Source organism: Nasonia vitripennis (assembly GCF_009193385.2).
Source record: "Nasonia vitripennis strain AsymCx chromosome 1 unlocalized genomic scaffold, Nvit_psr_1.1 chr1_random0001, whole genome shotgun sequence".
Taxonomy (NCBI): domain Eukaryota; kingdom Metazoa; phylum Arthropoda; class Insecta; order Hymenoptera; family Pteromalidae; genus Nasonia; species Nasonia vitripennis.
The window spans coordinates 104,517-119,636 of record NW_022279587.1 but is presented as its reverse complement, the minus strand read 5'-3'; the positions used below and the strand labels follow the sequence as shown (position 1 = coordinate 119,636).

The 15,120-nt window shown below is 35.0% G+C and overlaps 1 protein-coding gene across 8 annotated transcripts in view; it reads left to right on the top strand.

Annotated features, from left to right (window-relative positions):
• LOC116415961 overlaps nt 1-14,414 on the top strand; it is a 203,300-nt gene extending 188,886 nt beyond the window's left edge. For 4 of the 8 annotated variants that reach the window (XR_004345100.1, XR_004345097.1, XR_004345098.1 and 1 more), the window contains exon 4: nt 14,176-14,310. Coding sequence is in view for 3 of the 8 variants with exons in the window: in XM_031921990.2 (XP_031777850.1) it covers nt 14,176-14,336 (161 nt within the window). In the remaining 5 variants the exon portion in view is untranslated. Of the gene's footprint in view, nt 1-14,175 lie in introns of all 8 variants that reach the window. The other 4 variants (XM_031921990.2, XM_031922317.2, XR_004345096.1 and 1 more) reach the window with 3 other exon arrangements.
• Nucleotides 14,415-15,120: the final 706 nt, after the last annotated feature.

The following is a 15,120-nucleotide window of genomic DNA, read 5'->3' as shown; positions in this document are numbered from 1 at the left end:
TATGCCAAAAAATATATGTTTTCAACCCCTAAAAAATAGGGGATGCTACCCTTACTCTTCAAATCACCATGAAATACTTGCTCTTTTTGTAAGAAATAACCTCCAATTTGTTTCATTGAAAAATATTAATTTTAAGCCGAGATATTAAAAAAAAACGCTTTTTGGGGGTTAACTTTAGGGGAGGTTTTTACCCCTTAAAAGTGAAAATTAGCCGATAAAAAAAAATACGTGTCTCTTATTTTTTTATGTTCTACAACATATATGAAAATCATCAAAATCGGTGAGTTCGGGTTGGGTACCTTTCCTTGTCAGTATAGTCTCTTTGTGTCGAAATCTTTACAATTATTTACTTGTTTGATAATATTGGCGTTAAGGTAGTTCACTCAAAAAATTAATATTCTCATTGCTGCAATTTTGTACATATATAATACGAATCAAGGAAATAAAATTTTGATAGGGCAAGTGGTGCTTTTTGAAAAGTTACAGCAATCTAAAGTTTCAATTATATGCTATTAGTATATAAATATATATATATATATATATATATATATATATATATATATATATATATATATATACTTTTGTTTTAAATTATTTTTTTTAAGTACTCTAGATACATTATCATTTATGTATTTAATAAATTGAATAATAAAGTTATTGAAATATTATTAAATTAACAGTACAAAACTATATTTATAATTATATAAAGGCTGAAATTTTAAATCTCAAATTTAGTATCGCTCTTTTGATTATATTTACAAATTCATGGTATAGAATATGTATATAAAAATTTAAAAATAAACCATGTATATAATATAAATTTTGAATTTTGAATTTATTAACGAGAACCAAGATGTAAAAATCGTAAATGAACTACTAAAAACTGTAAATTTAGTACAAATTTAGTAAAATATTCATTCCAAAATAGCGAAATTACAATTTTGTGTAGTAATTTTACAAGTTTCAAAATATGTTCCATAATTCCCACCCTGAGAATAGTAGCTCTACAATACCTCTTTATACCAGGTACATCACATTTATTCGACAAGGAATAATAAGTTACTTCAATAAGTAAATAATTTGAAATAATTCTAATAATTAATAAATTGAAATATAACAATAACAGCAACTAATTATATTTTTTGGTAGCGCTAATATAACATCTACAATAGATAATATATTATAAAAATTAATAAATCAAAATATTAATAACAAAAATATTTACTATTTTATTTTGATACAAATATGTGCCTTTAATGGTAGTATTTATTAAGCATTTTAACAGATTTATTAATTGAATAAACTTTACTAAATTATATTACTTCAACATTTACTTTTTTATAATAATTGTATTGGCCATAAATTATTTATCCTAACTATTTGAACAATATTAAATAAGTAAGCGTACAAAACTTATAATTTTCTTCCTTAATATACGCATATATTGACAATAATATCAATGCGGGCTTCTTTGGATATGCTGTCTAATTTTTCAATATATTCTGACATTGAGATTATTATGTATTAACATTTTATGCATATTTCGTATATTTTAGAATCTTATTTCTTATCTATTTTAATTATTTACTACTTTTAACTTTAAACTAATGCATATTTGATATGATTTATCATACTTGATTATTACAACTATTAAATTTATATTTAACTCTAATTATATTTTAATAGATTAACAGTTAAATTTAGTTTAATAAAAATGTAGGTAATTATATTTATTCACTCATTGTTATATCGAAAGAATGACAGTGTTAACCCTGTTAAACGCAAAGTGTATTATTAATAAGCTAATACGGATTAAAATCTAATCTTTTTACTTACATAAACTGGGATTAAAATCTAATTTTTTTCTCGGTCTACATGCTTACACACACACGCACACACACGCACACACATACACGCACGCGCACACACAGGCGAAATTAAAAATAAAATTTTCACTTTCAGTAGACAATGTCCAGGTGTCAAAATCACCTTCCGAATAACGAGACATGGTCTATGATACAACCCACTCAGTATACAACAAAAGTACCAAAAGAAAATTTTCACTTCCAGTAGACGATGTACAGGTGTCAAAATCACCTTCCGAATGACGAAACTGGTCTATGATACAACCCACTCAGTATACAATAAAAGTACCAAAAAAAAATCTTCACTTCCAGTAAACGATGTCCTGAACAAGTGTAATTTAAATATATTGCTACAGATGAATATTGTCTAAGCAGTTCGTTGAGCCTTGCCTGCGACACAGACGTAAGCCTGATTTTCAACAGGTCCAACTTTTAGTATTAATTGAGAAAACGAAAATGCAGTAATATAATAATAAATAGAGGTTTCAAAATAACTTGGAAAAATATACGTAACACACACGCGCTGATGGCAATGAATGCAATGATCTTGTGCGTGATACTTGTTATGCGTACAAGAATGTAAAAACAAGATAATTAATAATTACATGAAATAAATTGCGTCCTAGGACAACCAACTGGGGTCTGACGTAGCCAGCCCAGCTGGATGTCATATAGCGGTATTTTTAGGTCCCGTCGGAGACGAGTCAGGTGTTAAAATTTCGTACAGAGTCTTTCCAAAGTTGGAAAATTTCCCCGGATCAGTCCGCAAGGAAGATCCCCGGGTGCACTGGGTTAGTAGTAATTAAAATGACAAGTAAAATATACACTATTCCTGTGCTGCGTTTTACTGGATTTACCGCACTAACAGGAATACTGGCCTCCTCGTGGACAGCGTGGACCACGTGGCGTCTACAGACTTCTTATTAGATGAGTGTGTAGAGTTTGAGGAGGAAAAACATACTGACTAACGCAGCTCAAGGTGCGAGCATGCCAGGCGAGACGCGCTCGAGAAGATAAACTCAGTAACGCGTTTGCATTCATGCAACGCTGTTACTGAGTTTAATTGCGTGCCATCGCACCTAAAGAAACCCGAGCGGCACAAGTCTGTATGCGCTAGAGAGAGAGAGAGTGAGAGAGAGAGAGAGAGAGAGAGAGAGAGAGAGAGAGAGAGAGAAAGAGAGAGAGAGAGAGCGTGCACCCAAAGCGGAGAAGTAGGCGTGGCTATACTGCTGAACGCTCGCTGCTCACACTCGTACCTACAAAAATGAAAATTTGAGGTGCTGGGCCCTGATGTGTAGTGCAGGCTCGTGCGAAGCTGCCTTGGTTCCCTGGTATATATCCAGCCTCTGGATACGGACGTTGCAATCAATTAACAAAATTCAAAATAATTATATCTCTGTCTGATCAAATGGCGGAATCAGTATCAGATGCTCTAATAAAAAAATTTATATGCATTTTTGGATTATGTAAACTTGTATTCACGGATAGAAAAGCAAAAAGGTAGAAACCACGGCATTTTCACCTCAGTCAAATGGCTCGTTAGAAAGAGCACATTTTCCGCTGTGCGAATATCTAAAGAACGTTTCTACTTTTAATGTACTGCCTACTTTTAATGGATATTGGGTTGTGAAATTACAAGAAATTACAGCGATTGCTCGAGAAAATTTGATTAATTCAAAAATGAAATGGAAAGAATATTATGATCGTTATCTAAATCCAATAGAACTAAAAATTGGCGATGAAGTATGGTTAATAAAAGAACCAAAACCGGTTAAATTCGGAAAAAATCATAACTCGGGGCCATATGAAATAATAAAAGTAAATAAAAATAGTAACGTAACTATAAATTATAACGGGAAACCAAAAACTGTTCATGTAAATAAATTAAGCCGTTGACATACATGATTCTAAAATATTTTTCATGATACGTGCACGAATGAGGCCACTTTCCATGCATGTAAAATCAATGAAAAATCGAGTTTTTCTAAGCAGCGGGAAAAAACTAATCCCTAGGAAGGAAAATACTTTTTCCTTCCAAGGGAGTGAATTTTTCCTCACTTTGCAGCCTATCCGATGGATGTGTGTGTCTATATAAGTATTTTCAAAATTTTCAAAATTTTCAAAATTTTTAATACATCATTGTTTTACTTTGAAAAGTTCTCGAATTTCCTATTCCTTTCATATGCATGATAAGTGGCCTATTCGTGCACTTATCATAAAAAGTACGGTGTGCAACAAGAAGGGAACGTCCTTTTCAGATTTGGGTGATGTTTTGAGCACTCGTGTCCATCTCGGGCGCCTACGGCGCCTTCGACTCCTACTCGTGCTCAAAACATTACACTCGCTGGAAAAAGCCAACCCCCCCCCCCCCCCCACTAGGGAGAATTGCACAATATACTATTTTTTCTAAAAATCAAACAAGCGAAATTCAAACTTTCGCAACATACAGGCAACCTTTTGCTCGCAGACAACTAATATAGCTCTTGGCCGTGGAACTCGTTGTAACTCCCAATACCGTCGTCAGGGCCCTTGACTCGGGTAGCGTCTGTCACTATGAACGCGAGACGCTATAGTTTTGCTCCTGACGTTCGTGCGGGCAAGCTGCTATCACGCTAGTCCTGCCGCATCGGACTCTAAAGTAAGAAGACCCCACGAAGGGCTCCGCCACCTGCATCGGCTGTCTTACAGTGCGTGGGGTCAACTTAAACGCCCTGTCGAGGTAATTGGTTGCTGCTGCTGCGCCAACGTTGGTCGTCGTCTCCTCGCGTCTCTCACTCGTAAGTCGGCGACGTGCGTTGTCCTATTTATCTGTCGCAGCCGCTGCCCCTTTCTCGCAATTTACTCCGAAAAATAAATAGCGCCATTAATCACATGTACTCTCTCTCTCTCTCTCTCTCTCTCTCTCTCTCTCTCTCTCTCTCTCTCTCTCTCTCTCTCTCTTCTCGGTTCTTGCTCCCTCACTAAGTCATATTTTCAACCTGTCCCTTAGCGAACCCTGCTTCCCATCTGCCTGGAAATTGTCACTTGTGCGCGCACTCAACAAAGTCAGTTCACCAACAGCCCTGACTGATTACCGTCCGATTTCACTTCTCTGCTTTCTTTCCAAGGCTCTGGAGTGGCTAGTGCACAGGCAAGTCTCAGAATACCTTGAATCAAGGCTCTTACTAGATAACCTTCAAACAGGCTTCCGCACTGGTCACAGCACTCAGTCTGGCCTAATTAAGCTAACTGATGATGCCAGAGCTGGGATAAACAAAAAGAAAGTAACACTACTCCTTCTTTTTGACTTTAGCAAGGCGTTTGACACTGTGTGTCACGTTAGGCTCCTGAGAAAGCTATCCACCTTTGGCTTCTCAAAGCAAGTCATCCGCTGGTTTGCCTCCTACCTCTCTGGTAGAGAGCAGGCCGTCGTTGGTGACAATAACGAACGTTCTTCTCCTCGGCGTCTCAACATCGGCGTCCCGCAGGGGTCCGTTCTGGGTCCCCTGCTGTTTGCATTGTACATCAATGACATCGGTTTCTGCCTTGATACCGATGTTTTCCATCTCATCTACGCGGATGACTTGCAAATTTACAGTCAATGCCACCTCGAAGAGCTCGATTCTTTATCAAACAAGATGAGTGCCAATGCTGAGAGGATTACTGGTTGGGCTGCACAGAATAAGCTAAAACTTAATGTTGCTAAAACTAAAGCAATTGTCCTGGGCTCTCCCTACTACATAAACGCATTACCCTCAACAGCTAACACTTTCATTAACATAGGGGGTGCTCAGGTCAGCTTTGAATCTTCCGTGCGTAATCTGGGATTGGTGCTCGACTCTAAGCTTACGTGGAGGGAGCATATTACACAAGTGGGTAAGCGTGCTCACACGCTAATGTACAGGCTTTACTTTTTCAGGAAAAGCACCAATCTCAGGTTGCGCAAGCACTTAGTGCAGGCCCTCCTGTTTCCTCTTATAGACTATTGTTCTCTCGTATACTGTGATCTGCCGCAGGAACTCGACCTAAAACTTCAGAGGCTCGTGAATACAGGAATTCGGTACATCTATGGTGTAGGAAGAGATGAGCACATCTCCCCATACAGGCGGGAGTTGCAGTGGCTAACCACTGCCGGACGCAGGAAGTATTTCACTGCTTGTTTCCTAAGAAAAATGTTTAACACAGCCGTACCATCATACGTACTGGCATACTTTGACTTCCGCGTGACACTTCGGCCTGTTAGGGGGAAGGTGATACCTCTGGATATTCCGACATTTGCGACGGAGACGCTGAGGAACTCGTTTCATATCAGCGCCTCATACCTATGGAACAACCTACCATCTTACATTCGTAACACTACATCTGTCTCAGGTTTCAAGAGACTAGCTAAAGAGCACTTTCTTGAGCTTGAAAATACAAACACTTGAATCTCTTGTACACATTCACGCAAACGCACACAATCACACACTCTCGCTTAACCCATCTTCACATTATCATACTATCACAATACATATTTTTGCTGTACTACTATTCCTGCTGTATACAATTTATCGTACAACATATTGTACGTCAAATAAATCTAATAAATCTAAAAAATCTCTCATTCATACAGCCTTGCGACGCTCTACCTTAACTGCGCCGAACGCCGTTGTTGCACGGTGAAATTTTGCCGTATTACAATATTTATGATATAAGCCATTAAAATTGTAAATCAATCCACGAAACGGAAATATTCAAATATGACAATTTTCATACTATAGCTAATTCAAAAATAAACTCAACCAAATGAACAGGAATTAAACTTCCAGGAAATATTAAAGAAAATAAATGCACAGGTAAAGTATATTTAAATAGTTTTGGTTCATGGAGTTATGTTTTAGTACAGGGACTTATAAAAATTATACTTTTAGAAGTATATGCAGATGTAAGCTTGGATACCGATAAAATAAGATTAAGTTCAGGGCCAGTATGTAAAATCTTAGAGCAGTATTGTATTGTATGCTTGTGCTAGCCATACGTTTTTGTTAATGACTAATACTGAAAGTTGTTTCAAAAATATGTATGACATATTATATGGAGGAGTAGCTACAAAATTAATTTTACGAAATCATGAGACAGATTAGACAATAAGTACTAATGAAATATTGTTCGCATTATCCATTAGAGAAAAGATTAATATTTGCGGTAGGATTTTATATAAAACAGAACATCCAAAATTGTTCATTTGCAAAGAAATTGATAATCAGTTATTATTTCAGGAAGATATGCTTGATAAAATTCCTGTAGTTAATTTTGATCTTTTTAGTATATCATAAGCTTAGAGTGAGGGTAGTCAACGTGCTTCGGCTTTTGCAGTATCGCTTCCAACCCTGATCCCCCAATATTCCTTTTGCTCCGCTCTATACGCCCGTTTGTCCTTGTCACTCTTCGTGTGCTTAGACCGGTTGTATAGCCGCCTTACTTTCTTCCTGCGTTTCTCTAGTGACTTATTCCATCAGGGGGCGCCCTTCGATGGCCTCTTTAGCCTAAGTTCACAATTGTTCTCATAAGAACTCATTATTATGTCCCTTAGGATCCTACTGCAGTGATTGATGTCCTCCGCCGTCCCGTATGTGACAGGGAAGCAACTGATCTTAGCCCTAAGTTCTTGTCTGTATCCTACCCAGTTTATTTTCTTAGGGTTCCTTATGAGCTGATCGAGTGTACTTTGCCCGCAAAGTCTGAACAAGATGTGTTGGTGGTCCGATATGGAGACTTCTTCCGACACTCTATAGTCCATAACCTCGGACCACACGTTTTTGGAGGCCAGGGTGATGTCTATGACCTCCTCCCTAACGGCGTTTTGGAAAGTAGGTCTGCTGCCCATATTGAGAAAGTCCATGTTCGTTGCTGCTAAGAACTTCAATAGACTTTCTCCTCTAGAATTGCAGTCTGTGCTGCCGCAACATGTATGATGTGCCTTTGCGTCTCAACGAAAAAAACTGCGGTGTTGATAATGTCAATGCAAAAACAATCAAAGTAATTGTAATTAATGTAGCGATACCGTTGGAACACATTTTTAATCTGTGTATCCAACAAACAATGTAGCCAAACGCATTTAAACACGCTGACATAGTCCCTATATCCAAGGCTAAAGATAGGTCGTGTATGTCAAATTACGTACCAATTTCTTTCATATTAAATTTAGTTACAATTTTTTGAGAAAATCATATACAATAGATTGTATATGCTTTTGCGAAAATTAAAACTTCAATGGACTGTAAAACATTAATGATGATCTATCACGCATTTTTTCAAAGTTTAGTGAATTATGGTATAATTGCCTGAGGAGGAGCGTATAATTGTCTAAATTTAATCCAAAGAATACAAAAAAAAAACTTACACTAAGACAACTATTCCAATTAATCCAATTAGAGGATGTCTTTCGATTACGTTACATTAATGAGCACATTTACTAAAAGCACTAGCAATACTAGACATAAGATTATATATTCGCCAAGAATGAATACAACTGTAAGTAAAAAGAACAGCTATAACTGTATAAATGTATTAACTGATGATCTCAAAAATTTAGTATCAAGCAAAGTCACAATAAAGAAAAGATTAAAAGAGAACGTTATGTGCTGTAAAATTAAAAGAAAAACAAAAGTTTTTAACATACTGTTACTAAAACATTTCGAGAAAATTTTATATGGGCATCAAAATATTATATTTTTTAATTATATTACTTGTTAAGTATATTTTTATTAAATCATAAGTTTTGTTTTTGCTATTGTTTTTTACTATCCCTATGTATTGGCAACCCTATTTACCTCTATAGGTTATTTTTTTAAGGCATATGTATATGATCAATAAATATAAAATATAAAATATTACATATGTAAAAACTTGTTAAAAATCTTACCTAATATCTTACGTAAGATCATGTACATGATATTGCACAAGATCTCAAATGCATATTTGATAAAGATAATTTTTGTTATCATGAACCTCCCTACTAAAAAAAGGCAGATCACAATCAGCTGATTATTAGATGATAATCAGCTTATAATCTACTGATAATCATGCCAAAACGTCAGCTGATTATCAGGTGATATCAGCTGAATATTTTTATTAATGCTGATAGTTATAAATATGCGTTTATATGAGATAAAATGTTAGTGATAATGAGCTGATTATCAGGTGAAAATCATCAAACAATTTGTAACGTTAAATATTTTTAATCTAAGTTGTGTTAAATTATTAAAATTCATAAAATTCACATAATGAAAGCCTAAGCAGGTGTTACCATCTAGATGATAACACCAAAAGTCTGTCTGTGAGCTCCAAAATATTTTTTTTTTTAATAATTTTATTCAAACAAATTTTTAATCTTGTAAAATAAAAATGTTTGAGCTCACAGTCAGACTCTTGGTGTTATCATTCAGATGGTAACACCTAATGAGGTCCGCATTATGGAATTTTTATGAATTATGATAATTCTAAATAACTTGGAGTACAAATATTCAACGTCACAAATAGTTTTGAGGATTGTCACCCGATAATCAGCTGATTATCATTAACATTTTATCTCATATAAACACATATTTATAACTCAGCTTTTATAAAAATACTAAGCTGATAACACATGATAATCAGCTGACGTTTTGGCATGATTATCAGTAGATTATGTAACGGTCATCGGGCTAATGCCAAGGCCAAATTCGAGATTGTTGTGAGGAAACATGACGCGGCGTTATGCGCGCAAGAGTGTGTGTACATGAACCGTGATATAAAGCCAAGTGTGACGAAGCCGCGCACGTATAGTTACTTGGGAGCTTGGGACTCTCGCAGAGTTCAAGCTCCAGTTGTACGACAAAGCGGCGGAAAACCCGAGAAGGGGTGAGTTTTAAAAGAAAAAGAAAAAGTTGGCATTATACTGTGTCAAGCGAGTCTAATTTTATTATCGACGACAGTTTTTCCATGTGGTCCATAAAGACGTCAACTGCAGCGGCGTTTCGTCAATAGAAAAAGATGACCGACCGAAAGCTCCAAAACGAGTATCCGTGCACGGTCGAAGGCGATCAGAATCAAAGGATCCTGGCGATACTTGGAGCAAGAGACTTCTAGACAAGCTGTCCAGGGGAAGGTTAGCGTGAATGAGCGTGTGTGTGTGTGCGTGTAATTTATTTAAATTTATAATGACCGTGTCGGATGCGTTTCCGCAAGCTTTTTTCAAATCCAACCCGCAAGCAATCGAATCCTGGCTTCGACTGCGTATTTCTCTTGTAACATCGATATTGTTTGAAATAAACAATATCGATGTTACAATAAACATTTTTTTTACATAAAAGGGGATAAACACATTCTATTGTTCTCCGGCATTCATACAATTATCAGCTGATTATCATCTAATAATCAGCTGATTGTCATCTACCTTTTTTCAGTAGGGCTAGTATGAGATATTATGTGAGATCTTACCTAGGTTCATAAATTTATCAATAAAAATATCTCGCGTACAATGTTGTATAAGATCTTATACTAGATCTTACATAAGATCGTTTGTAGAATCTTATCTCGGATCTTGCCAAAAATGTTCAATACGGAGTATAGTAAAGTTTACGCTAACGGACACATGCTTGACAAGATGTTATAGTTTAATCTATAAAAAAGAAGTCTCTTTAAGACTAATTATTTCAACAATAGCCTACATATTTCTTATCGTAAAGCCTGTTCAAAATATTGCAAAGCAGTATCAAAAATCCTGTCTTACGTGAAAAAATACCTATAATTTCATAGATAAAATAAACCGCTGCTAATTCATTAGCACGTAGCTTCCTCCAACTAAATTTATAGGTCTAATAAATAAAATAATGTTTTAATATACAGTATAATCTGCGTGCTAATGTATGAGGCGGTTTTTGATAAATAATTTAATATATAAGTTTTGGGTGGTTCATTGTCTAAAAGTTTGCAGACCCCTCTGTTTTTTTATTACAGAATACAAACGCTGCCATATGATGTATGACATGAATTCATAGGAAGGGACTTTAACGACATGCAACGACACCTCTATAAGAGGAAGCAAAAGTTTTGAGAAAAATCGGTTTTTACATTTTAGCTCTTTACTTGAGAACCAATTAACGAAATCGTTTAAAATTTTAGCAGCAGATAGATTTTTTTAAATGGTAAATCACCAAATATATAATAGCCAAAACACATAAAATACCTACTTCTTCCCAAAATCTCAAGTGCAATAAAGCCTCGTCAGTAATAAAGGCACAAAAAAACTCATTTTTTTCAGTTTTCGATTTATTATTAAAAAAATAAGTAGTCATATCACTTGAAATTTTAATGGAATATAATTTGACTCATGACCCACCGACATAATTTTTTTCGTGAGGTTATAATGTTTAGTTTCAGAGATACGGATTTAAAAAAAAATCACCTTTTTCATTTTATCTGCCGAACAAAGCAGTCGATCCCGAGGACCAAACGAGAAAAAGTAGATAATTTTATTTTATTTCAAATGCACTTTAGCTGAATCTTTTGTAACAATGGGATGATTGAAAAAAACGCAAAATAGTGTTTTTCAAAAATCAAAAAATGGTCATAAAAAAAATAATTGAGAAAAGAAAAAATAACTGTTTTTCCCGAATTCAGAATCTAAAAATAGATATGTATGTCAGATTTTATTGGTATTGACCAAGTATTTCCAGAAATATTACGGTACACACACACACACACACACACATACACACACACACGTTCACGCACATCCATACGGTCATTTTCTAAAAAGACTTGATTTGAACTTCTAACACACCAAAAAGTATTTTCTAGAAGTTTTGACGAAACTCAAAATTTTACTATTGCAAAGCTTCCTCTAGGAGGAAGTAAAATATAACAATTCCATCGAACCACCTCTTGCTCAGCCGAGACGTAAAATCGCTTTATACAAATATCAACTTAAAATTAATTAAAAAGAGTATTGAAAAAAGGTATGCGCAAATTTTACAAATATTCGAGATACCGCTCGACCATATTCTGTAAGCATGTGAGTTGCTTATTGAGAACACCTATTTTTAATTCAATCGAAAGTTTTACAAACAACTATTTGGCACGCCAATGGGCTCTCCAATTTTGAGATTATTTGCTGCCATTGTCATGGATGATCTCGAAACGAAATACCTATCAAAACTATAATATAAACCGATTTTCTTTCACCGATACGTCGATTCCATTATTACATGTATTAAAAATAATAAGATTGATGAAATTTCACAAATTTTCAATTCTTACAACAATAGACTATACAATTTACACATGAAACCGAAACCAATAACTGTAAAAGCTTCTTAGATGTCCTATTGATAAAAGATGCAGGCAAATTAATATCTGACTGGTACACAAAATCAACATTCTCTAGTAGATTCCTAAATTATACGCAACAACATCTCATGCCACCAAAAATTGCCATGATATACAATCTTTTTGATAGGGCAATAAAATTGTCTAACGAAAATTTCCACTATAAAAAAATTTGTAACATTAAAAAATGACTTCATGACAATAGTTATTTAACCGATTTTGTCAATAAGTATGTACAGAAGAGATTGTCTACGATTAAATCAAACACTCTTGCAAAACAACCAGCGAGCAGTAATGGAAAACGAAATGTTAATTGCCCTACCGTATATCAACGATTTTTACGAGCAGACTACCCATAACTAGGCATGTATTGCAGTTTTTTAATCAGCTTAAAAATAAAACTCCTTCATTGACTTAAGGGGACACAACACCTTTAAATCCTGAAAAAAAGAATTATGAGTAAAAATGACAAAATTAAATAAATTATTTGAAATTTTTTTCAGTGATATATAGTATAAATACCTTTAACTTAACTGTGCTAAAACCTTAATTATCCCTGCTGGCCCATTGTGGCACTCAGTGAAATGTCTTGTGAATTTTTTCACTGTCCGTAGGATTCCAAGTGAACGAATGGCTCTTTTGGGCTCAAATTCAAGGAAAATATTTTGTACACCTGCAGTTTTGGTATGGATGCAGGGATTTTGATTTTAATGCTTCGAAATGGTTTGGCGACGAAAATACTAAATTTTTTCTTGTTTTCGCTTATTATGCCACTTTTTGTGTATAAAACATTTTCTAAACATTCAAATTAAAATACCTGCATTGATACTAAAACTACAGGTGTATAAAGTATTATTCTTAAATTTGAGCCTAAAAGAGCTATTTGTTTACTTGGAATCCTACGGACAGTGAACAAATTCACAAAACATTGCACCGAGTATCACAATGGACCAGCAGAAATAATTAAGGTTTTATCACCGCCAAGTTAAGGTATTTATACCAAAAAAACACTGAAAAAAAATTTAAAATGATTTGCTTTAATTTTGTCACTTTTACTGTCACGTGTGTACACACGATATGGGTGTCTAATTACTATAAGAAAGCGAGTAGAAGAGTGAATGCGATGGTGGCCGTGGCGCGACGACAGAACGTCTGCCTTGCAAGCCAGAGGATCTCGGTTCAAGCCCGGGGTCCGTCACTTTTTCGTTGCACTCTTCACTCGTAACATTACTCATAATTCTTTTTTTCAGGATTTGAAGGTGTTGAACCGGGAAGGCAAAAACCATCAAGAACATCTTATTGAATTCTTCAAAGTACGATGTTCATAAATACGCGTCAAATTATTTATTAAAAAACATCAACGAAACAAAAAATGCAATAAGATTAAAACGCTAATTCAAAGTATAATAGGTAGCAGTGCTCCCTGACAGTACGAATTTAATTTTTAAAATTTAGCGAATTTATTAGTTGTATCCTCAATTCTTCGTCCGTTTAATTTGCATAAAATAAAATTTAAAAAATCTGTCCTGTGCTAATATTTGCTGCAAAAATCAGAGTTGTGCTGGTCTTTGCGGCGAAAGCGTAGATTGTGCTACATCTTGCGGCAAGTAATAAAATCTATTTGTCTTCGATGGTTATTTGGGATACGCTAGACTTTGTTGTAAGCAACGATCTAATCGGAATAAGTAGGTAATTTTGATGCTTTTTTTTAAGTTATAAATTTTCATTATCTCTCAAATAAGTACCAATTTGTTATAGAGAAGAAAAAGAAAATTTTGATAAGTTTTTATTAATTGGAATTTTTATGAACGTTATGAAATCCAATTTGGAAGAATAAAAGTTGCCAGCACTAGCAGTTGTACTTTACACTCGCTGGCAAAGCTAATAATTTAATGAAGATAATTCGAACACTAGCACTACTATAGAATTAAATGTACTAATGTATATATTTCATTGCATGTTTTTTTTTTTTTTTTTGCAGAATTACCATCTCACAGGCCCAGTATAAGTGGACTTAGAAGTAAATATCGAGTAAATGATACACTAAAACTTAATTGTTCTTTAAAATACAGTAAGCCTGCTGCTAACTTGACTTGGTATATAAACAATAAACAAGTATGTATTAACATTCTAAGTATATAAAACATAATAATTGCACCTCTATTTAATGTGTCGATTGATACTTGTCGCTACGATGTAAATAAATACATGAATAATTAATTGTAAAATTTCAAAGCACATAATTTGCTAAGATCAAAATTTCTACAGACTAAAATTTGTACGGGCCAACATTATATTCATTTTGGTGGACCAAAAAGTAAAAATCTAGAGGACTGTACAGTCAGGAAACGAAGAAATCCTGCTTATATTGGGTGAGGGAAAAAATAATTTTCGTTTTTCAATAGATGGCGTTAAAGTTGTATATCTATAGTAATGCTTATTCAATGAAGCGACACTATAGCATGTTTAGAAGTTTCAAGTCTATAGAATATTCAAGAGTACAAAGTAGCGTCAGTTGAAAAAATCGATGAAATACTTAAAAAAATCGAGATAGACCGACCAAGTAGGTGATCAGAGAGTGTTTCGATAACGATGGTTCGTCGCTCACTCGCCATTCGCTGATCAGATGCGCTATCTCGGTCCACCTCATCCCACCAATCCGAGTTCGGGTCGAGACGACCGCGACGATTCGCCGGACGAGCTCCCACACCAAGCCCTAAAAAGTGGGCACTCGACAAGGTGGCAACCCCCAGTGGAGGTAATACATATTAATGGCTGTTACGAACAGAGAGGAGAGAGAGTCGAAAGGCGAGAAAAAGAAGATGACAGGACTTGAACTCGCGGATCCGAGAGCCAGAGGCCTGTGCTCTAACCACTGAGCTAACGTCTACGATGCATTCGGATGCTATGCATCGCAGTACGGCTT